Raw genomic sequence first — 25,201 nt, 5'->3', positions numbered from 1 at the left:
ACACTGATAAATACACTTCCGTAGTGATAGGCACAGACTCCAAAGCCAGAATTGCATGCAGCGTACGCACGGAACGCTCGGCAATAGCGGACGAAGTGTACCCATGGCAGTAGTCTTAACAGATCCTAATCTTCCTATGTAATTTCCAAACAGCAGTAATAAACTCAGCCACAGATAAAATTTCCAAGAAAAACTGGGCAAGCCCATATCGCAAACTGGACCATCGTGTGGTTCCGCGCCCACGCCACTGTGCTATAGATGAAGCACTCCCGAATGTTAACGAGATGGCACACCTGATGGCGCTAAACATGACCCGGCATGCCGAACAGGGACCGGCATCTCGCACAATAGGAAACACTCCTCGAGCAGGGCGGGATAGGCTCACTAGCTTAAATGACATAACGAAAGCTTTTCAAACGCCAGAAGAATATTTCCACCGCCGAGTCCCAAACCAACAGGAGGCAAGCCGTTGCCTGGAGACAGACCAACACCTTTCCTCACCCATTCAACCTGAAACGGATATACCCAGAGAAACATCAAAGCGACACGTGCAAATTGTGCCAGGAAGGATCAGCGACACTCAAGCACATGTTGTGGGAGGATAGAATAGTTAGAAGAGTGACGGCAGTTACTCCGGAGAGATGGGCCGCCACACTGCGCAGCTCCGTCCTCGGCATCCAAACGTGGGCACTTCAGCAAGCTCGTGAGGTGACGTTGAGTGAACGTGTTGTCGTACCCCCATGGGAGACTTAAACCCTGGTCGTGTTAAGCTTTGCTGGACGTTAAGTAAAGTTGAATCCATCCATCTATGAAGAGGACAGACAAAATCAAGGAGTTACTGAAAACAGCACAAAGAGGATAATCAAACAGTATATAGTTACTATGAAGCAATTAATAAAGTGAGTGGAGTCAGTCATTCTCGCTAACGATGCCGACAGGGAACTCCATTCTTTAAAAGTTTTTGGGGAGTATGGGCAGCGTAAGTTGCTCTGATGCAATGGGGGACTGTGACCTTTTGTTCGTGGTTTCGCGACGTACAGAAATGAAGGGTTCAGTTGAGTTACTACACACAGTTTTACAGTAACTGCTTGGAACCAGGAAAAGAGAGCTGCACGACATTGCCCCACATCCCACATTCACTCTGGCAACATAACGACAAAATCAATGTGAACTGTTAGCCAGTTAAAACCAACATTCCAGATACTTTACATTGAAAAAGTTGTACCAAGAAGAAAATATTAATACAGACATATTTAACACAACGTATTTCAAATGTGAGAATTGAAAAAATGCGTTCATATTCAGAAGTATTATTCAACTTATTTAGAGTATTCGACAAACCATAACACAGTGCCTCAAAACCATAGTTTGTGCGTGATTTCGCAAAATACTAATGTTCAAAATGTCGATTTAGGCACGTAGAAAGATTTGATTTCATATAAGCTAAACTGTCTATATAATAGTGACTTTTAATGGTGTCATACCTGAAGGAGAATAACAAAGAGTATTTGTGGAGCAGATCTCATTTGATAATTTTATATTTACGAAGCATTTGTGAGGTGTGGGCGTTAAAAGGAACGTTTGCAACAAAACACAGATCTTTTTTTTGTGTGTGGGATAATGTGATCATTTATGGATTTCTTTGTTACATTACACCAAACTAAGCTGCTATTGAATTATTAGGTGATCCTCTATCTATTTGTTACTTGCATGCTCAATTAAAAGAAAATAAAAAATAGCTAAATTATATATTGACTTGTACTTTTTTGAAAACTCCATCTGCCGCTTACCGCGTGTGCATGGAGCAACAGTCAGCCACTGTAGGGCTGCTTAATTGATGGAGCGGCTGTTATCCGGATGACTGATAATATGACCTAATTGTAATTAAATTGGTGTGTTATGGCGTGACAGTATTGTAAAGTTCTGTTTCACAGTTTTGTATAGATCCTTCCCATATGTGATTTCTTACATTGATTATTACATTCCCATTAGCAAAAAGAAAAAAAGACTGTTAAGGTATTTTGCATGAATTTTCTTTTGATAGTTTTAATCTTTGTTAAACTTATCAGTTGTGCCTGTCCTGCAATAATCCCTAATATAATTGGCAGTATGTACTAAATAAATAAATAAACATTACAGACAACAAAGTCAGCGCGACCTAGCCACGGTAAGTAATACATCCCTAATGGGAATGGTGCTCAGAGTTACGACAAAAAAAAAAGCGGGAAAACATTAACCAGGGAGCCCTGCTCGCCTTCAGATATACTCGTATGTTTACGCCAAGTTACCGTGGCAAGAAAAGAAAGTATACACATCGTCAGCACATTTGGATTCTTAGTCAACGACACGTCCCCAAAGGGAGTTGAACAAAAAAAAGCGGCGTTAACAAAGTGTAAACAAAGCGGGGCAAGGACCCCCGGTACCGAAAAAGAAATATAAGCTAATCCAAGCAAAATGATCATTACAACGACGAGCGGCCCAGCGTGCAGGCACGACGCAGCTGTGACGAAGGCGTGCGCTTGGAGACAAGGCCGGCTATAGCGTCTCTGCGGGCTTTGCCGGTACCTGCACACCTGTTTCCTTTTTTAGGGAGGTGGCGTGTCTAGCATGCTCGTCGCGTTCTTTGTTCACAACCCGGGGTGCAGTTTCCGGTGTTAACCGGGACCGCCTTCTTCTCTTTCTCATTGATCCCGCGCTTCCTTTTCTCATCTGCAGTGCTCCTCACGTTCTCGCTGCTCATGGTGCTGCTCTCTGCTGCGTGCGCTGTTTCCTCGGTCGTCCTCCTCTTGGGCCTCTGGGCGGTGAGTCTGTGTAACGCTTTTCTACCGTTTCCGCCCCTCCTGCACACTCGAGTCTCCATTCCCATCTCCCACCCACCCTTGATTTTATTGCCACTTGATTTTGAAATAAACAAAGTTTTCTTGTGGGACTTGTTCCTTTCTCTTTGTTTTTTTTTTCGAGTTACGAAGCGCTGGCAAAATTTGTGCAGAGACCTTCACGCCATATAACAGCTTTCGTCGGCCGATAATTTGAGGACGAGGCACTAGAACATCTTATGTGAAATTGCATAATTTGGCACTAAGAACTCCGTGTAAAGTATATAACAGATGCCTCTCACCAGTATTTACTTACGGAGCAAAACCTGGATCCTTACAAAGAGAGTTTAACTGCGCCTGAGGACGACGCAGCTAGCAATGGAAAGGAATGGTAGGTGTAACTTTGAGAGACAGTAATACCACGCATGGTACACAGACAAGTTAACCTCGGTAAGCGCTAGCCACAGTTCGCTGATGCTACACAGTGCAGAAGCGCCCTCCTCGGTTAAGGTGGAAAACACCACCCGGCCTACAGCAACCTAACTGACGCATTTTTCAGCAGATCGCTTTTCTGAACACAGATATGTTACTTATTTCTTGAGTAATGTTCTTCAAGCGTACAGTTATGCGAATATATGCGTTCAACCCGGCTGGTATTGCCACGTACACCTTTGCATTGTGGGACGTGCTCCGCAGATCACGCGAATGGTTTTCCCATAGCCTTATCACTCTTTCCGTGGTTCGTGCCATCCAGTTCGTCCGTTTCTTTTTTTCTTCACGCATGCTCATCTGCATATACTCCCCACTCATAGGGGCTGCGATTTCCTCGGTTAATGCCTAACCGAGGTTTCCAAGCTCGGCTTCCTGAAACCGCCGTTAGAGGAATAATCGTGTTTTCGCGTACGTGCAACATAAGCAACCATCGTAAACCTAACCGCGGTTACGTTAACCAGGGTTCTGGCTTCCTGATTGGGTCAGGAGTGAGTCAGGAAAAAAACGCGTGTTAGGGATATGATCATTGAAGACAAGAATAAGAAATTGACATGGGCCGGGCACGTAGCGCGTAGGCAAGATGACCGTTGCTCATCAAGGGGAACTAACTGACTGGATTTCAGGAGAAGGCAAACGCACGAAGGGGAGATAAAGTTTCGTGGACAAATAAGATTCAGAAGTTTTTGGGTATAACAATAGTATCAGCAAGCACTTAACGCGGTTGATTAACGGAACATGGAAGAGGCCCTTGCCCTCAGTGAGCGTAGTCGGGCAGCTAATGAAATTGGTATTTGGTGACACCTTTGCGAGCGGTGAGCCTGTGTCACCAAATCATGTCCTGGAATCAAAGAATAGCCGGCTGCCAGAGTTCAGACGCCGACTCAACGGCACTCAACGAAACGAAACATGTTTCGACTGTGAGAAAAAAAAAAGCTATTCATGCATGGGCACGCGTGCGTGGCAGTTCAATTCCGGGAGCATTTCGCAACAAATCGCTTTCAAATTTCGTGCTTTACTTCTACAAGAAGACGCAATATCCACAAAGCTGCACGAGATAGACGTTCTGAGATTGGAGGGAATCCCTGCGCTAAACAGTTATAGGCAGCATGCTTTGCTTTTATTTTTCAAAACCAAGGAAAAAGGTAATAAAGAATGGCAAAGTTCGAGGTCGTTTTTGCATGTGTCGAACTTTCGCTCGATTCCTGTCTTTTGGATGTCTCATAGAACTCGGTTTCTTTTATTTGTGAAAGGAACGGCAGCTCTAGCGGATTGACAAATGCTTTGTAATATCAGCCGTTGACACGCGCGCATTCAGACGACATTGAGGCTGGCTTGACATTTTGTTTTGAGAGTTTTTCCACGATTTGTTTTGGTTACGATTAAATTGATTTCGGGAGAAGCACGAGAGTAAGTAAGAGCTGGAATTCAGCCATGACACAAAATCTGGCTGACGCCAAGTTGTATATAACATTATCCTGCCACCGTGATGTGGCGCGTCTTCTGTAACATCGGCTCCTGGAGGAGTCCCACTGAGAAAGAACGGTCTTTGACGTCGTCATTATTTTCAGTAAAGGCATTTTTCCTGCCTGCATGAAGGATGTGTGGAGCCTTCCTTTGCTCGGCTCTTTCTCCTTTGGTCTTAGTTTTCTTTTTATTTGTCCCTTCCTATCTTCATTTATTTTTTTCTCACTTTCTGTTTTTTTTTCTATTTCTCGCTTGCTATTTTTTTTTCATTTTATGCATTATTTTGCCTGGGTTACGTCAAGCGAGAACAACATACGACAGCCTGGGCGCCTAAAGTGCTGCGCACTTATGATCAACAAAGACCTCGAAAAACAACAGGAAGAATCTTCTCCTTGGCACGAGCACGCGCTGAATACAGCGTAGCCGGCAAAACTGTACGCTATGTGTGTGGTTTTGCTTGCGTTACGCCAGGCCATGACAGCATACGGCAACGTCGTACGACACTGTGGGCACCTATAGTGCTCCGCTCTCAAAAAAAGTTCTCTCGCGCTAAACCTTCTGGGTGCGCTAGAAACTATTGCATGACACTACTTCGTGAATGGGTGTGTTCTCAGTTCTCTTGATTGACCTGAGTATGTTATAAATTATATTCCCTTGTGATTGAAAAGCATTCTTATGCGTGAGCGGGTTGGACAAAGGAGTAGCTTCTGCGCTTCTTGGTATAAACGTGGTTATTTAATGGCTTGATCTAAAAATAAATATTACCTAGCGAACAAAAAAAAAAAGCTTGCATGACTATCAGCTTTAAGAGATGATCCGTAGTGATTGATCTATCGCATACTAAGAGTTAAACGAGCAACGTATTATCAGGACTCGTTTGTGACTGATGTATTTTATTTGGAGGGGGGGGGGGTGTACAGAAAATTACGATTCGGTAAAGTCTGGAGACTGTCGTACTCACAGTACGAAGGCAACCCTCTGTGAAATTAGCGATAACAATAACACCAACGCCGATTAATATTTAGAGGGAAAAAATTGGGTTGCTTATGAGTGGCACTGAAAAAGTTTCTTAATCCAAGAGCACACTTTCTGCAGAAAAATTGGAAAATTTCTTCTGTGTTTTGTGTTGGCCTGCTAAATCATCTGAGTTGTGAATGAACGCCCCTTGTACCAAGCCTCGAGAGAATATGCCGGTACACACTGCAAAGGGCTCGAACTCACTGACGTAAATCACCGGGGGAGGGCCGCGGCCAAGCGCGTCCGAACACCCCTCCCCTTATCCAAAGGCTTGAAGGGAAACCCCTTGCAAGAATACCCTTTTTAAATTTACCGTTGATACGTAATACCTTCAAATAACTGGCATTCAAGTACAGTGCGTTTCATTTTCTTTAATGGCTGTTTATCTTGTGTGTACCTGTGTTCGATAACCCTCGGTTGAGTGAGACGGTTGAAATTGTGACTGCCTCTCGACCGGTTACCAAGAAAGAACAATGCATTAATGAAATCACGTGACCTGGGAACGTGTGCTAGTTTTTGTTTTTATTTTAAAGTGTCATTTAAATTTAACATAAATAAAAATAAGAAAACCTTTATGAAACAAAATGGCCGTCATGGCAACATGCCTTTTCTCCCTCGTGATTTGGATGGAATACACGTTCTTTCACAGACTGTACTATTAGTTGGTTAACAATTTATAGAAAATTGCGAGACTCTTAAGCCTCGCCTTTAAGCGTTGGACGCGATAGAAATATCCTGTCCCTAGAGCGTATTTGAAAAGTTTAGAGCATGAAATCTATTTTAAGTTGCCATGCATGAACTACTTGGCTTAAAGGGAATAGGAGCAGTAACGTGCGTGCACTTTTGTAGTGGGTGACCGGCTTACAACGATCAAGTCTATATGATAAACACATGTTCTGACGCCCGATGGCAATGTAAGCTAGTACCACGCATTGTTGTTGCCATATTTCATTTTGTAATGTGAATCATGTATACAGGATGCGTGTGTTTGTAAAACATGAAAGTTACATTCACTGCATTTGAAAGCAGAGGAAGTTATTTTCAATGTATTCTCAAGCAGGGGTATGGCTGTGTGGTATAGTATTGCTTGCCACGCAAAAGACCTGGGTTCGATCTCCATTCGCACCGAAGCGTCCCATGTTCGATTGTCGCTGTGACCCAAGATTTTTTATTTGCATCGTTCCCGGTTTTTCGGTCACGCATAAGATGATTTTTCCCTCACAACCAACGGCGCCGACGCCAGAATTTTTGCGAAGCGATCTATTTAACGCAATCGCGTTAGAAGTTTAGCGTCGTAAAGCCCGGGTGCCGGGCACAGCGTGCGCAATCAACATGCCGCGTGTGGCTTGAGCCGTTTGCGCGTATTTCAGATATTCCGCAGCCTGCTTTATTCTTCTTTTCTGAATACTCTGGCTGTGTGCAGTCGGTAAATATAACTGAGTGCGTGCGCACACGCAGGAGAGAAGTATCAAGGTTTTCAATCAAATAGAGTGCACCTAAGGACGTATCTATTTGACAGGGGTACGCAACAAGCATGCAAGGTTCAAAAGCACACAAGCGCCAACGCAGCGTGAGCAAGTGCATGGCTGCATTCCGTGGCAAAGGCATGCCTCCTGCCGAGACGTTGGAATAAATGAACATGTTCGCACGTTCGTTCGTCATTTATCAACGCATACACAGCACCGGACGATCCGGAGAAACGCTTCTCGATATATACATACATGAATACCACACATGCGTGCACGCGCGCGAGCACGAACACGGTTTCCAGTGCTGACGTGGGTGGTTTAGAACTTGTAGGTCTGGAACCTATATGCCAGCGATAAAGCTGAAGTGTATGCCACGCGCCCTTCTTGTTTCAATTTTCTTGCATTCGTTTTCCTACCACACAGAGTGTCAGTGCTCGACGCAGACCGCGCCTCGGTGTTCGAAAAGCGTCGCGATTGTAGCAGATCGTTTTGTTAAAAGGCCCCTAAGCAATATCGAAAAATTCGAAGAATCGGTACGTTGTTTCTTCCCGACGTTTCCCGTCCTTGCGGAACAATTCATGACGTGACGTTAGCAGTTTGTTCACCTGACGTCAGGATGAAAGAAGCGCTTGATTTAGTGAGAAATACCTTTTTGTAAATTATCACATAGCCTGTTTTTACATGCAGTCGCACGCCAGTTTGGCCTTTTCTCGCATGACTGTTGTGCGCAATAAATTTATTTAACTTCGTTTCATGCTTTTCGGAATGCGTTAGCGGAGATAGCCACGTGTAGTTAGAAAAACTAGAAATCCTGGGGAGCTAATCTCGCGGCGTCCAAATTACCAGGGGCTCGTGACGACGACGAATGGAGTAGACTGTAGGTCTAAGATCAAAGTCATTATTTAGCCTAACTTGTGGCCAGTCAACTAAAAGTCAGGTTACAGTGATACACACTGGCGCTGATGGCGGCGAACACAACGTCGGCCTTAAGTGACAAGAAGCGAAGCGCGTCGGCATTTATACGTGTGCCGTCAAATATTCTAGCACTTGTGCTGGCGGCCACGTATTTCCAGAATAATTTGTAATGTTCGCGTTGAGCGTCTAATCTTAACGAAACGATCTACTATGGTCCTGAAGCTTCTCGAACACTGTAGGTGCGTTTTGCGCCGGACCGTTCTTCGCGATTACTTCGAGTGTAACAGGGTGACAAACAAAACTCGCGGAAAGAATACGGCAATATAATGGACATGTATACTTCAGCAGAGTGCAAAAGTAGTGAGCTGTGACATCAAGGCACTCTTCACCACATTTATGCACCGAACCAGTCAGCACTTTTCCAGCGAAATCATAATGAAAGTGGAGGAAATGTACACTAACAGGACTCTCGAACTAACTTCACAAACGGAACTTCCGTATGAACTTGTTGAGATGTTTGAAGAACGATGCAGGGAATGTGTGCCGAACTTCGAATGGCGTCAAGTGGGCGGCTGCCTTAAACCTATTTCAAGTGCTAACGTGATAAAAGTTCATACATGGCTTCCGAGAAGTGGATCCAAAAACGGATCTCGGGGGGTAGCACTTGTGGCGGCAAAACATATTCCGCTTTTCTCGTTTATGTCGTGCGTTGTCAGATCTTCGTGACATCAAAATTACTTGGAAGTGTGGCAGCTTGGGCTAGTTGGTGTGACATGACGATAGTTATAGCGCGAGAACAGAACGACGACACAGAGACAAGAGACAAGACTTCGTGTCCTTCTTGTCTCTGTGTCTTCGTTCTGTCCTCGCGCTGTATAGCTATAGTCATCAAAATGATGCTCAATAAAGTGGAATGCTGGGCCAGTTGGTACTGTGTAATGTAGAAATATATGAGCGCACAAGGTAGAAGGAAAAGCACTTGACAGGAAAGACGATAAAATGACGTTGCAGAAGAAAGGCCGGAAGAAAGCTGTAGCCGATCGGTGAAGACTGAAGCGGACAGTCCGCTAAGTGGACACACGAGAAACACTTGCCTGGCGGGATCAACGCATAGTGCTGCCATTCTCCATGTTTTCTGAAGAATATTTAGGTGGTGTGGAGGAGATGCCTCTTGTAAGGAAACTCGGTGTGTTTCAGGGGCGCGCAGGACGTGAACAGTCAAGCTTATTCCAGAGCGCGCGCGACCACCAGGGATAAGATTGGAAAGTTCTACGCGTGAAGTATGAAAGAAGGCGCGTCCCAGCAACGGCCTATTTATCGATGGCCGAAGCTCTGTTCGCTGATATCAGTGCTCAGCCTGCATGGCTTGCTATAGTTTGAGTTTCCGTTTCCCGGCCTCAAGTTTGGCCAAATCTCCAGCAGTCGGACACGCCGACTTGAGGCCGGGAAACGGCTGCCTTCGTCCACGTCATGACTGCGTGACAGTATCGACAAATTCCGACGCTTTCTGGGAAGGTATCGACCATATTGCCGACGACCTTGCTCGCTGCTATCGTTGTACTCAGCGTTACGTGCTGCTAGGCGCATATCGCCCAAGAATAGCCCAATTCTTACTGGTCTGATTCCCAGGTGCATCTGATGTAGAAACTAGAAATTGAACTGGTTATATTGAGTACCGAAGATTTATCAGCCTGACTACGCCCACTGCAGGCCAAAAGCCTCGCCCGTGTTCCGCCAATAAACCCGGTGATGTGCTTCTTGCTGCCACGTTATACCTGTAAGCTTCCTAACCTCATCTTCCCACTTAATGTTCTGTCTCCCTTGCATGCGTCTGCCTTCTCTTGGAATGAAGTTACTTAGTTTTAAACACTGTTATCCTGCCTACTCGCTATAGACAACCCATCTTATTCATCTTAAATTCAACTATATTATCTTTAACCCCCGTTTGTTCCCTGACACATGCTGCCTTTTTCCTGTCTCTTAAGGTTACACCTACCAATTTCCATTCCATCACTCGCTGCGCCGTCCTCAATTTAAGTGGAACCCTCTTTGTAAGCCTGCTCCGTGAGTAAGTACCAGCAAAATGCAGCTTTTATATACCCTCTTCGTGAGGGATAGTTGTTGTCAAGATTTAGGAATGCTTGCCGAATGTGGTTCATTCCATCCTTGATCTACTAGTTATTTCAACTTCATGGTTTCAGCTCCGCGGTTGTTGCCTGTCCTAAGTAGGCGTATTCCTTTACAACTTCCAGTGCCTCACCACCTATCGCAAAGCGCTGTTTTCTGCAGACTGTTGCACATTACTTTAGTGTTATGCATATCAGTATTCAGACATACTTTTCTGCTTTCCGTGTCCAGTTTCGTAAACATGAGTTGTAATTATTCCCCTGTTTTCATGCACGTTAAAGAAACCCAGCTGGTCGAAATTTTTGGAGCCCTCCATTATGACGTCTCCCATAGTCGTATGGTGGTTTTGGGACGGTAAAAGCCACATACCAATAAATGAATAAATAATAAATGAATGAATAATTCAATGAATGTATTAATTAATGAATCACTCAATCAATCAATTAATGAATCAGTCAATTCGTCCACTGAGTTACTAATCAGTGCGACGTCATCAGCGAATCGCAGGTTGCTAAGATACCCTTCAGTCAAACCCCAAACTGTTCCCAATCTAAAGCCCTAAAAATCTCCTGTAAACACGGAGCATTGGAGAGATGGTGCCTCCCACGGTACCCCTAACAAACTATCCCGTTCTCGACCCCACATGTCGTCATTTTGTCGAGAATGGCAAATCTTCGGTACACATGCGAAAATTTTAGCAAAATAACTAGTACGTAAAGAAAAAAACTTACATGGACTCCCATTTGTACGCCTAAGACGACTGGAAGGCGAAAGCTACCTTTTCTTCTTTTTCTCAGTATTCGTACGAAGTTCTCAAACTTTTGGGTCTTGAGTAATTCGTATGGCTTTTCCAGAGTGCCGAAAAACACCTAACTTTTTTAAGAGCAAGAAGACAATCAAAAGTAGGGAAAGGGTGGTGCATGAAACAGCGAATCATTACTGCTGCTACCTTGAGGTTCCCTCGCTTGTCAGACACCTAATGTGCTGACAAGGTGTGCGATGGCTTCACTCAGTGCAAATTGCAATGAATATTTGCTTGTCTAAAGGAATAACTTAGTTGCTGATGGGGCTGAAATGGGAGCGGGATACTCAGTTCCTGTTGGTCGCGAAACCGCAAGATGTCCTTCACAGAACTCAGGAGTTCCGTGAAGAACCCAGTTTGAGAAACCGTAGTATAGATATATGATATAGTAGGGAACACGAGCCACGGCTTCACGTGTTACTGCAAAGCACCGTCTTCATTTTCTTCGGAGGTGTCACTTTCTCCAGCTTTGTTCGCCGCCCAAACGAGGTTGGTACACAGCATGGGCGTCACGTCACATGACATCACACCAGAGCTTGGGACAAAATGATGTCGTCATTTAATTTCTCGTTTACTGAGGCATCAAAGGCTCTCAATCAATCAATCAATCAATCAATTTATTCAGCTTCTTTGGATACAATGTAACATCTTTAGTAGTAAGTAATACATTCGGAGGTCCCATAGTTTCAGGAACTGACGGGGGGACCTCCTAATACTAGAACATGTGTAAGTTGAATAACGTGGGCAGCATGAAAAAAGCGTGCTCTGATAGCAAAAAAAAAAATACATGTATAAAATTTACAGGAAAGCTAAAGGAGCTACATAAGAAGAGTAAAAGCAAGAAATGAACAAAAAAAAAAAAAAAAAAAAGACAAAAAGCAACAAAAAAACTGGCATGGTATTTAAGTCTATGACTGTAATATACGCTGGAAAATAAAAACACAGTTATAAGAGAAATCTTCATGACACAGGCGTCATGAATTCATCAAAACAAAGTGAACATAGTAAGTTTTAACACAATAGCAGCATATAAAATAGTGAATACCAAACGCTATAATAATTACGGCTACAAAACAAAAGCAAGATTAATTCATATCGGTAATAATAGCAAATATTCAGCAAATGATAGCAAAATATTCAGCAAATGATAGCAAAATATTCAGCGGTAATGGTAGCAAATCAAGCATGCGCGAAAAAAAAAAAAAAAAAAAATGGCAGATCCCTGAGTTAGTGTGCCTGCCCACATAATTTGCCGAGACAGTATTTTTTGTGAAGGCTTTGAAATGTATGTACAGAGGATGCTGATTTAATTTCGTATGGTAACGAATTCCAAATGGATATGCCTGAAAAAAGGGCTGTTAGTTTCGCGTAATTTGTTCGAGCGGCGGGAAGAAGTAGATTGTCGTTTGAAGAGAACCTCGTAATGTTAGTGTTGACAAAAAATTCATTTGAGTAAGCCGGAATGGAGGTGCCACATCTCTTTAGCCGAAAAATAAATAGAGATAGTTTTTGTTTAAGTAGTTCTGAGAGTGGCAAAATATTTAGATTTTGGTATAGCGGTTTAGAGGGGGTAAAAACATTACTGAAGGTCATTAGTCGTATAGCTTGGTTTTGCAGGCGTTGAAGGGAATCGAGGTGACAAAAGTAAGTATTAGCCCAAGATGATACACAGTAAGACAGATGGCTATGAATGAAAGAGTGATAAAGTGAACGAATAATGGGCCTTTCGAAATAATTACGTGATTTAATGATTACGTGTATGCCAAAAGAAACTTTATGCATTAGTGAATGAACATGAATATTATATTTTAGGTGCTCATCTAATGTCACACCCAGAAACCTGGCGCTGTTAGTAACGGGTATTTCATTGTCCCCCATCGTGAGCACCACGGGTGGCACTTTTGATAATGGAGAATGAAATATTACAAATGTAGTTTTAGTGGGGTTAATGTGCAGGCAGTTACGACTGCACCAATCACTTACATTTTTTAAGTCAACATTTAGATTTTGTAACAGTACGGCGATGCTTTTATGAGATGAATATATGGTTGTATCGTCCGCATATAACAAGCAGTCAGTATGGCGAAGTGTTAGGGGCAAATCGTTGATGAAGAGTAGAAAGAGCAGCGGGCCTAGAATAGATCCTTGAGGCACTCCTGTATTAGTAACCTTGGGAGAGGAAACACTACCGTCGATTTGTACAACTTGCGACCTGTTTTTTAGGTAATTCTTAATAAGGCTCAAGGCTGGTCCTGTAATGCCGTAAGATGCGAGCTTGTGAAAAAGAATGGAATGATTAATAGTGTCAAAAGCTTTAGTAAGATCAACAAAGACTGCACCAAATAGTGAACCGTCATCAATGGCTAGTTTGATTTTGTCCGTGAAACTAATGAGCGCCAGTTCGGTTGAGAAACCTGGACGGAAACCAAACTGATGGGGAGAGAGCAAGTCGAATTTTTTGAAATATGACATGAGGCGTTTGTACAAAATCTTTTCGATTACTTTACTAAAAAAAGGAAGAATGCAAATAGGACGGTAATTGTTAATGCATTCACGGTCACCTTTCTTGAAGACGGGAGTTATCTTGCCGTTTTTTAGGGAGGTTGGAAATGTGCCATCCTTGAACATATTGTTGATGATGTTAGCAAGAACAGGTGAAACATAGTCGATTATCAGCTTAACTCGTGAAGGGTGAATGGAGTCTAAACCCGCCCCGGTTGTTTTTAACGATGATATGACAGAGCGAACTTCAGCGCTAGAAGTAGGATATAAGTAAAAAGATTGCGGACAGCGCGATAAGTGGGAAAGTGATGGCCGGTGTTGATTGTTTTCAGTGTTGGCAAAATGGTCGTTAAAAGCATTGGCAATGTCAATTGGCTCAGTGAATGTGCAGGATGCAGTACTTATTTTCGTTAACCGTGCATGGGAATCGGTTTTGTTCAGAAACTTTTTAATTAGCTGCCAGTTTCGTTTAGTATCAGTTCCATTAAGCAATATGCGCGTTTGAAAATAGTCACGTTTAGCACGTTTCAAAATTGCACCAAGCGTATTCGAATATTTTTTATAGCGAATTTGTAGCACTGTGTTAAATGGTTGGTCCTTAAGCTTCTTATGCATTTTATCTTTTTTTGAAATTGAGTGCAATAATCCGTTGGTGATCCATGGGTTTCTTCGCTCTTTAAACCGCCAAGAAATAGGGACATGCGATGTGCTCTGTGTTATGCAGTTTGCTATTAGAGCAGAAAATGAGTCGTAGGCTTGCTCAGCAGATTCGTTTTGTGTGACATCAGTCCAGTCTAGTTGGTTAATCAAGGAAACAAATGTTTCTGTGTTAAACACCGCTTTCATGACTTGTTTATGATTTGTGGCACGGGGCAAGAGAGCGGATTCTATTCTGAGAAAAACAGGATAATGGTCACTAAACTGATAGTCTATTACAGCCGCAGAGGCGCTCGTTGTCAAACTGGACAAAATGTGGTCAATCAGTGTATTCGTGCCTGATGGATCGCACCTAGTAGGAGCTGTGATTAACGATGAGAAGCCAAAACTTTGAAAAACGCGAACATAATCCGAGCATGAATGACTGTAAAGGTCAAGTATGTTAATGTTAATGTCGCCGCATATGATGACGTTTTTGTTTTCAAAAACGAGAAGGTTTAGAAGGGATTCAAGTTGCGAGCAAAAATGAACAATAGATGAAGACGGAGAGCGGTAGATTGATGCAATGATGGTGTTTCTGCCGTTCAGTGAAAAAACCGTTTGGTCAAATTCAAGCCAGACCGATTCACAGTTTAGGTTAGTAAAAGAAAGATCGTGACGACGCCTATATGACAATGACGAACCAATAAAGACCGCAGAACCACCACCACGGGCTGAATCGCGGTTGCAGTACTCAGAGGTATAGTTCGACATGCCATATAGATTACCATCGTTATTTGTTAACCATGTCTCAGAGAGGCATATGACTGAAAACGTGTGATTGATTGCTGTCAGGAAGTGTATGAGGTCATTATGATGCTTTCTGAGGCTGCGGACATTGAAATGAATCAATGATAAAGCTGGGGGTTTATTCTTGAGAAATGTTTTAGTTTGCTGATAAGACAAAACAGAGGAATCCATGGTTGTTCCAGATATCTTAGAGGCAACTATCTACTGAAAGACAGATAGATGGCCTGCTTCACGTATACGAAAGACGCGGCTGTCATCACTTTTTCTGGCCTTTATTACGCAGGAATCTGTCCATAGATGCTTCCAATTTTTCGCCTTTTTTAGTTCCAAAGCCTGAGCAAACAATCTCTTGTTTTCTGGGGTTAGGTGATCGTTAACAAACACCGGTTTTTCCGTCTCTTTACGAAAGCCAATGACACCCGTCGTGATTCGTGCTTTCCGTGCTTTGGAAGCAAAGTCTGCTTTCTTTGTCCTGGAGCAAAATCTCGCTATAATGTTCGATCCATTTTTCGCCGGGACACGGTGGACGACATCGATGTCTGTCGGCTCAACGGGGCACCCAACTTTCTCACCAATTGCCTGCATTATAGCAAGGCAGTTTTCACCTTTCGTGTCAGGGATACCCTTTATCTCAACATTGTTTAAGCGTGAGTATTGCTCCAAGGCAGCCAGACGATTACATAGTTGTTTACTCTCGTCCCTGAGTTCTTTGTTTTCTTTGGACAATTCTTCATTTCTGCTCTTAACGGACTCGTAGAGTTGGCTATGCACTTGCAAGCTATTCTTCATTTCTGCAAGGTCAGCACGAAGTAGCTCAATTTGCCTCGAAAGCTCGGCCGTGGTTGGCATGATGCAATGCTTAGAACACTAATAATCATCAGCAATAGTAGAAAACACTAAAAAAGAGTATAATAAAGACAACGCTAAAAACTACAAAAACTGCTGGCAGCAGTGGGAGCGGCAAGGAGTTCCAAGACAAAACAATAAGTAAGGAACCAACCTGTATCGCGCAGAAGCAGGGAATTAGAGCGCCGTCCTCTAGCCGCAACCACTGCTGCCAAAGTGACGAGCCAGGACTAGAGGGAATCCTTATGTAGGGTCCAAGGCGCCTATGGGTGGCAGGCCAAGCTGTCCAGTGACGTCTTTTCCGTCGGTGGTGAGGGTAACCAAGCGCAGATGACGCAGGTTTCCCAGACACGTGTAGTGACCGTGCAGTTGCGATCAGCAGGCAGCTGAATGAACGTTATCGACCGGCGGATAGGTGATCGTCCTTGAAACGAGCTGGCTGTCACCAACCTGTATCGCGCAGAAGCAGGGAATTAGAGCGCCGTCCTCTAGCCGCAACCACTGCTGCCAAAGTGACGAGCCAGGACTAGAGGGAATCCTTATGTAGGGTCCAAGGCGCCTATGGGTGGCAGGCCAAGCTGTCCAGTGACGTCTTTTCCGTCGGTGGTGAGGGTAACCAAGCGCAGATGACGCAGGTTTCCCAGACACGTGTAGTGACCGTGCAGTTGCGATCAGCAGGCAGCTGAATGAACGTTATCGACCGGCGGATAGGTGATCGTCCTTAGATTTAGATTGACTTTGGGAGCGCGTTTTGGATTCCCTCGCCTTAAGGCTTGGCCACACGGATTCGTTGCAGCGTGCTAGCATGGGGCACATGACATGGCGCCGTGCCCTCTCCTTAAAGAGAGAGAGAGCGAGAGAGGTTACGACGCCACGCCAAAATTCTATGCGCTAACGCGCTCCCAAAGTCAATCTAAATAGGTCACAAAAGTCGGAACGAGAAGTGGTCCGAAACCTATTGCAACAGACATCAACAACTGTGTGACGATTGAAGCGCGACTAGGTAAAGAGGGGACACGTAATGAAAAAAAAACATAATTAAACGTTTATTATTAATAGTTTAGTTTTATTTGTCTCAAAACATTAGTAGATTACATTAAAAATATTTAGTCTTTAATATGTGGTTGAGCGTCCAATTTTTTTTTCGTTTGGTTTCGGAAACAGCGGGCACATGCAGGAAGGCAGTCTGCATGGTAACATGGCCCAACGGTTTTGGGGGCGCAACCAAGCAATACGCTATCACACCTTGTGTTTAGTTCGGCGTGCTCATTGGTTCGGCGCATTGCCAGGTCAACGAGGCATCGCTCACGTTTCCGTGGTGATTTCGTGCCTACCTTCGGGAGTTTACTTATTTTTTATATGTTGTTTACTGGTGTGACATTTCAGAGCTCAACTAGCTCAGAGAATGTGTCGAGAGCCGCTCCTGTGACTGCCGACTGCTTTCGCTGGCGCACTGCCGGCATGCCGTCGCCTTTGGTGCCTGTGAACGCGACAGGCTAAGCAATGAGACGCTGCACTATACGGCTGTCGAAGCTATATTTTCAAAGATGCGGTTTCGCTGCAGTGGTTTTCAATGATTGGGCAACGTGAGTTTTTGAACAATTATGCTATTGTGCTCGTGAACAGTTGTCTCAGCATATTCCTTGCGAAATTACTTTTGCATATTGCAAGTACGTCATTTCGCTAATAAAACAACTTTGGTTCCTCAATCTTTGTTTTATTTTCTTTTCTCTCCCGCATGAAATTAGCGAAGTACAAGGCACAATAAAATCGAGTAATAATAAAGGCACATAACAGGTCAGTTATTAAGAAACATTTAAATTTCGAGCCATGTAGGGCAAATTCGTGACGTTGCTGCCTCTTCCGGTTGTGTCGTCATATTTTATTTTTTATTATTTTTTACTGTTGTCCCCTCCTCACGTTGGTGGCGACAGTGGCAACGAGCCGCCGACAACTGGATTCATAGGCTTCTATGGAAGTTATGCTATAGTTTATATATACCTTGGCGCTCCAACTGATACGTGTGGTTAGGCGCAGTTTTGTACGGAACGCCGTTCCAAGGAACGACGTTCCAGGAACTAGTCCCTTTTTTGAGGAACGGAGGAACATCACCGTTCCATTACGGTTCAGTGGAACTGTAACGGTGACTCGTTACGTTTACGAGGGAACGGTAAAGGGAAAGGCGTTACTTTTGGAAACGTTCCACAACATTCAAATAGCGCATGCAAGCAGTCCATCACGAAGAACAGGGCAGAAGAGCGACCTTGTGAGGCGCCAAAATGTACCTCTCACCTATCACTCACTGATGAATTTTGCTTTTCACTTTAAGGCTCCTGCTGGCGGCGCAGTGTAGCGAAAGACGCTGAGGCTGACCATATGCAGCAGGAACAGTTAATTTTTAGGGGCGAAACTCCTTGCGCTGTGGGTCGTATCTCCCGTGTTTGTAGTAGTAGCCATCTCTCGTTTAGTCGTTTGAATGTCCACTGCATGGCGGTAATTCTATATGATGAATATATGATGAAAAGATGCGAGATGGTGGTACATTTAGTGTTCACTAGATCGACGGACGGACGGACGGACGGACGGACGGACGGATGGATGGATGGATGGATGGATGGATGGATGGATGGATGGACGGACGGACGGACGGACGGACGGACGGACGGACGGATGGACGGACGGATGGACGGACGGACGGACGGATGGATGGATGGATGGATGGACGGAGGGACCGAGGGACGGACGGACGGACGGACGGATGGATGGATGGATGGATGGATGGATGGATGGATGGATGGATGGATGGATGGATGGATGGATAGACGGAGGGACAGATATACAGACAGACAGACAGACAGACAGACAGACAGACAGACAGACAGACAGACAGACAGACAGACAGAGGGACGCACGCATGGACGGACGCACGGACGCTTCGCCCAACTCGTCATCATTCACTCCATAGATATGCTGTCATTTTTTACGGAGCTCTTAGGCTCGAGGTTTGCCACGTGTCGTAGAAAAAAAATTATCATCATGAACCGACACGCTCCCTCTTCGTCCTCTTTTGCTTCGCCTCCAGGACACGTGCTCTCTTTTGTCCAGCGTAGGATGCAAAAACTCTCACAGAGAGTTTTTGCATCACAGAGAGCGAAAGAAAACGCGCAGTGGGAGAAGACAAGACAAATTCTTTGTAGATACTACACTTTATTATTAAAGAAGTCATCCTCGAGTTTTCATTGAGGGAGGATCGTGGGCCGCTCTGGCAGAAAAAAATTAATAAATAGATAATTAGGCGTGTTGAGATTCAAGACCGCCTATTCACGATATGACTACGAGCGTCGTAACCACTCGGCTGTTTAACTCATTTTTCTTTCATGGTATTTATTTAACATATGCGTGGGCCTTCACACCAATTCAACACCGAGAACTAATATGTCCATTGTGCTCGTATCACGAGCCAAACATTAACACAAAAGAGAAAAGAATTTGCATTCATAAATTGGTGACGTCAAATAATGGCCCATTCACAGCCACTACACGAGAACGGCGGTAAAGATAACACCTCACCTATGCAAATAACACTTCGGCAGACTTTCCATTTGCTTGATTTGATTGATATGTGGGGCTTAACGTCCCAAAACCACCATATGATTATGAGAGACGCCGTTGTGGAGGGCTCCGGAAATGTAGACCACCTGGGGTTCTTTAACGTGCACCCAAATCTGAGCACACGGGCCTACAACATTTACACCTCCATCGGAAATGCAGCCGCCGCAGCCAGGATTCGATCCCGCGACCTGCGGGTCAGCAGCCGAGTACTTTTCCATTTGCTAGTATACATCTTTTAGCTTAGTGACGATCACAGAGAAGTGTGATGTTTGGGAAATCAAATATCGCTGCGTTTCTCTGCAAAACATACGCACATGCTAGAAGAGCGTAGCGTACGTAGCCTTGTATTGTATAGTATAGTAATATGGTGGAAAAGAGAAGTGAGGAGGGTGATGGGGATGGAACGTAGAAAGGGAGAACAAGAAAGAGGGAGGAAGAGAAAAGGGTGCAATAATGAAGCGAAAGAAGAGCAGAGCGAATGAATTGGAAGGAAGAGAGACAAACCTTGACAGAGAGCGAAATATACAGAACTATGCTCGCCGGCTGCAAACAAAGCACATTTCTCGGTTGAATATGTATATCCTGTAAATAATGTATCAGCACTGATTAAACCTCTAAACATTCTCCCTTTTTGTGGAGTTCCTTATGCAAGAAATTTAATTGTTTTTTCATTAGTGGATTTTTGTATTTGACTCTCTGCAGCGTGCTCAGTATCCTGACTGCGACATTGAGAAACCAAGTGAAAAGTGTCACATGTGTTGGACTTGAAATGGACGAGCACAAAAGTTGCAGTATGGTCGGTAGTGTGTTAAAAGAGTTCGTCTAGGTTAGTTTATTTAGATTCCTTTTACATAGGTATAGCCTGCTGGTGGCGATATTACATTCGTATAAATATATGTAGCTTAATGTGAGCCTCAAACTGATCAATTTTTTTGCCACAGCATTTGTGTCACTATGTATTTATTAAAAAGTCAAATGAAACGGTAATGTAATGATTTGTACGTGATTCCCAATCACGTACAAATTTTCCAAATATTTCTGTAACGAGTTGCTTTTTACTTTGGGGAACGTGTAACAGGAACTCGTTCCAAAATTGGCAAACAACGAGGAACGAGCTTTCATTACAATTTTAGAAGAACGTGTACAACGCAGGTCACATCTTCATAATAGTAACTGCAGCGTATTCAGACTCGACAACAATTGAGCACCTCTTGTTTCCGAACAGTGGCCGCGCGCATATCAAGCGTTACCTTTCAGCGCTGCCCGACTTTGTTGACGGAAGCGGACTGCGTGAGCGAATTCAGAGAATTCGCGCCCCGTGATTTTTGTAGACGATCTGGGCGTTGCCCCTTTCTTTTCGGTCTCTTCGCTCGCTCTCTCCTTCTTCTTTGCTCTCTTCGCTCAAGTGTATTACCCCCCCCCCCCCCCTCGTTTCTCTTCGCCTATGAACCACTGCTGAGGTGTCGCACTTAGCTGCAGACAGTTGCGGGGTTCACTTTTCTTTTCTTTTCAATTCTAAGGACCCCCCCCCCCCCCCCCGTATTCAGACATCTCTTTTTCAGCCCTTTCTTACCCTCACATGTATGAGTCCAAGGAAACTGTGCGAATTCTATAGCACAGTCTCACGTGAAATCGTCCCCGCTTCATAAGAAAAAGTGGACGAGCTGTCTTCTATTGGCGATGAATTGTGGGCGCTGACTGTCGGCGTCATCACCTCTTTCATTTAAAGAAAGGGGTCAACGGTCAGCGCTGGAACGTGGTGTCCACACTGGTCCTTGCCGTATTTAATCTTGGTTTCCTCACAGCGAGCCCAAAGCACAGCGTGGTTCGCCTTCGCCAGCACGCTGCGGCGCGTGCCTATTGTGTCCCGAGTCAGTGGAGCCACAGTCGCCAACATCCATTTTGCCGGCCGCAGTTCTATTGAGCGCCGCATTGCTCTTTCCTCCCCGGGGTTCTATTGTTGACCTCTCGGTGTGCTTTTTTTTTCTTGGACACCGTGAAGATTGTTGCATGCGTTCTCATCACTTTCTTTTTTTTTTCTTTTTTACTTAAGTCGTTTTCTTCATCTGTGTGCTCTTCGACGGCGAGAGATGGAAAGTTTGCTCCGTGCAGCCGCATTGGAAGCCGAATGGTGGCGGCCCTCATTTCAAGCCGGAACCAACTCTTATCGTTGAATATGGGCGCACCGTCCCTCTGCTCACATATCTCTTCCGCCACATTCCTCGAGAGAGTTTTGTTGGCGCCCTGAACGACGTCTCTCGGCCTTCTGTGGAAGTACATCACGAGTGTTGCTCTGAAATTGGAATTTGCATGTTTATTTGGCAACTGCTCTCGGGTGGGAATTAGGCACAGACGTGGGTCAGTCTCTGCTATCGCAGTGAGCGAATAATATTATCTGCTTCTAAATATATTATCTCAATATGGTACGCCTTAAAGTTAAGCTGGCAGTCATGGATGTGAAAATCTGGATTGCATATCGTTAATGCATTTCTGTTTTTTAAGGTGAATGCTTCAATGCTACATCAAATGAAAAATTTGACCATCGGTGGCGACCGTACCGCTGAGTCAGGGCCGTTACGCAAGTAATATACATCACAGAATGACATCACCGTATGACGTCGTCATGACGTCACAGATAGTAAAATGTGTGACATCATTATGATCATCATCATCAGCAGCAGCAGCCTCACTACGCCCACTACAGGGCAAAGGCCTCTACCATGATCCACCAATCAACACGGTCTTGTGCTTTCTGCTGCCACGTTGTATACCTGCGGACTTTCTTATCACGTGGGCCCACATAACTTTGTCTCCCCTTCATGTGTTTTCCTCCTCTGAGAATCCAGTCAGTTACCCGAAACAGCTATTTGACTAGCATGTGTAACGCTGTCCCTCCGTCCACACCGCGCTCCCCTGGCCGCAGGGGGTTGGGACGGTGTCAAGTACGCCACGCCTTCTCCAGCAGTGCGCGTGCGTTGACGTCATTTTCTCTGTAGCCTAACACCACTCGCCGCGTGTCATGTCTCTCTCTCACTCCACCCTCTGCCCCGCTCGCATCGTTCGAGCGAACATCCAGTGAACAGTCTTTATCGTCGATGAAACTTGCACAAACCCAAACCAACTCGCGTGTTTTTGCTTTTCGAACAAACGTTTGCTTTAGTAAACGCTACACCAAGTTTCGCTTCAGACCGTTTTTCCAGCACTCAACGCCGTGTACACCGCTGCTCCTTCGCATCCCATCAAGATTCCCTTCGGAGAGATGGTCCATAATTTTCTGTACCACCCCCTTACGCAATGCCACTCGAGGGCTCTGTAAGGTACTGTAAACAAAAAGAAAAACAAACAAATAAATAATAATGCCTGGTTTACGTGGTGCATGCAGCATATTCACAACATAAACTGAGAGGGTGGCCTTTTCTTTTTTTAAGCCCATTGCAAACTCTCTCGCGGTGACTACTTCAAGTACAGTTGCAAATTAAACACAATGCTATAAGTCATCATAATTTCACGAAGCATGAAAGCACGCGTTATGCAACTGTTCAGCACTGTGCGAAGAATCGATCTACCTACTGTACACATCTGCAATGCAGTATGTGCATTTAGTTGATGCTGTGACTGAAGATGACAAAGCATTGTGGCTGGTCTGTTTGTAATGGCTGGTATGCTCTAACCTGCCCACTCATTGCGCAATTCACATTGTGTGACGTTTAGTTTTTATTTTTTACTTTTATGTCACGCTCAATCACCTGTTAACATAATTTTGCGTCCAACATGACGCCTGCGTAGAATCTTTTCGAAAATAAGTTTCAAGCGTCCGCGTGGCACTGTGATAAAACACTTGACTATCTGTCGTCTTGTTTCGTTATTTATTCGTGCGTTTGGCTCAGCGCAATCGACTGCCACGCAGTGTGCCAGGGTTTTAGTTACCAGCACGAGTGTTTAGCCAAGTTGGAATTTCATCGTAAAGAAAATGTCAACAGCTTGGTAAGAAACACGAGTGGACAGAAACAGCTGACTTGGACAATCACTGGCTTCCAACTGCTTTTTATGTCACATATTTGGGGGGGGGGGGAGGTAAAAGTAAATTGCATTGGGAAAAAGAACACATTACAACCACCACGCTTGAAATCTAACAGGTGATGAAATTGGCAGTGTGTGTTCGTGCGCGGTGGTTGTCACATGGCCTTTTTGGCAGCGGAATTTTTCACTACATATATGTGTCTTTAAATTAAAAAAAAAAACATCTTAAAGTCAGCGTTTGTCCGTATCAACTCTATTTTCATTCGTTCGTTTTTTTTTTTTTTGCACTGTTGAAAATTTCTGAACGGTGGGTTCTAATACCGCTCGATCAAGTTCGGAGTACCTTAGGAGGCCGGGCTGTCGTATGTTGTCATCGTCGTACACTGTCGTACTTGAGCGTAACGCAGGGAAAACCACGTGTAGCATAGCCATGTGCTAACGCCAAAGAGAAGTCCTCTTCCCCTTGTTCTTCGAATGCCTTGATGATGATATTAACGCAGAACACCAGATGGTCCAAATTTCATGAGTTCTTCACTACAGCGTCTGGCAATTCGCAGGGTGGTTTGGGGCGTAAAACCACACATATCATAATTGATGGTGTGGACGGACGCGAAACGACATATAGCATGGCCATTTGAGTGTGCGCTCGCGCCATAGAGAAGACTTTTTCTCTCTTATTCCTATTCTGGTTCAGTGAGATTGAACGAAACGGACATAGAGAAAAAAAAAACAAGCACAGCTATGTTTAGTGCAGATGAGAAAGGTACTTCCGAGGTTGTTCAAGTGAGCTTGTAGGTACAGATCCATTAAAATACATAGCGCCTAATGAACACAAACATGTGGGGCAAGAGCAAGCAAGTGCATGGGCTGACTGCCAACAGTTGGCTTATTGTGCATTATATTATCTAAAAGAGGGCGATAAGAAGAAGGGATGGGAATTAAGGAAGGAGGATATGATATCAAAGGCCTCTGATTCTTGACCGAGATATTTGGCTTCTTTGTCTCTTAGGGTGAACGAAGGGGCACTGACACAATGCGCACTTTTGCCCCTCATCGTGTATGCTTCAAAAAGGTTCATTTCAAAGGGCAAGCGAAGAATACGAGGAGATAGTGAGGAGGCGAGAAGGGACGGCATAGTATAGCAAGAGGTGAGAGAGGGGAATGAGGGCAACGCCACCAGACCACTGCTTAATCTTCGCCCCACTAGGACGTGGTTGCACCAATTTTAAAGAATATTCTGAAACAGCGAACGAATGGCACCAAAGCGAGACGCATTTTATTGCGATAGCAATTGTATGGACACTTTCGGCTTGATTTCGCCGCCGGCGATGTCATGCACTGTATATGTATACGTATCTATATATATGAAAATGCAAGAAAGAAAAAAATCACAAAAGAAGACCCTGGCGCGCTGAATCGAACGCGCGACCTCCGCGTCGTGAATGTGAGGCATTGACTACTGAGCCACCGAGGGGGGCCTCGTTCAACGTTCAAACGGCAAGGTTTTCATATCTACCACTTACCGTTGTTGGCGGGCATCTCGGGGGAGGGAGGAACTATCGTGTTTTCAGCATTATCAGCAAGATGGTGTGCCAGCCCACTATTTTACCACTGAGATACGCCCGTGCTTTATCAGCAAGATGGCTCAGTGAGCGCGCGGTGGCTCTTATCTC

The 25,201-nt window shown here is 44.5% G+C and overlaps 1 protein-coding gene across 5 annotated transcripts in view; it reads left to right on the top strand.

Annotated features, from left to right (window-relative positions):
* Positions 1-25,201, top strand: part of LOC119177839 (uncharacterized) — a 355,504-nt gene that overhangs the window by 270,621 nt on the left and 59,682 nt on the right. For all 5 annotated transcript variants that reach the window (XM_075882235.1, XM_075882234.1, XM_075882231.1 and 2 more), the window contains one exon: positions 2,716-2,801. In XM_075882235.1, coding sequence (XP_075738350.1) covers positions 2,716-2,801 — 86 coding nt within the window. The remainder of the gene's footprint in view (positions 1-2,715; positions 2,802-25,201) is intronic.

This window comes from Rhipicephalus microplus, chromosome 2, assembly GCF_043290135.1.
Source record: "Rhipicephalus microplus isolate Deutch F79 chromosome 2, USDA_Rmic, whole genome shotgun sequence".
Classification (NCBI taxonomy): domain Eukaryota; kingdom Metazoa; phylum Arthropoda; class Arachnida; order Ixodida; family Ixodidae; genus Rhipicephalus; species Rhipicephalus microplus.
The sequence above is the reverse complement of the archived record's forward strand: the minus strand, read 5'-3'. Positions and strand labels throughout refer to the sequence as shown.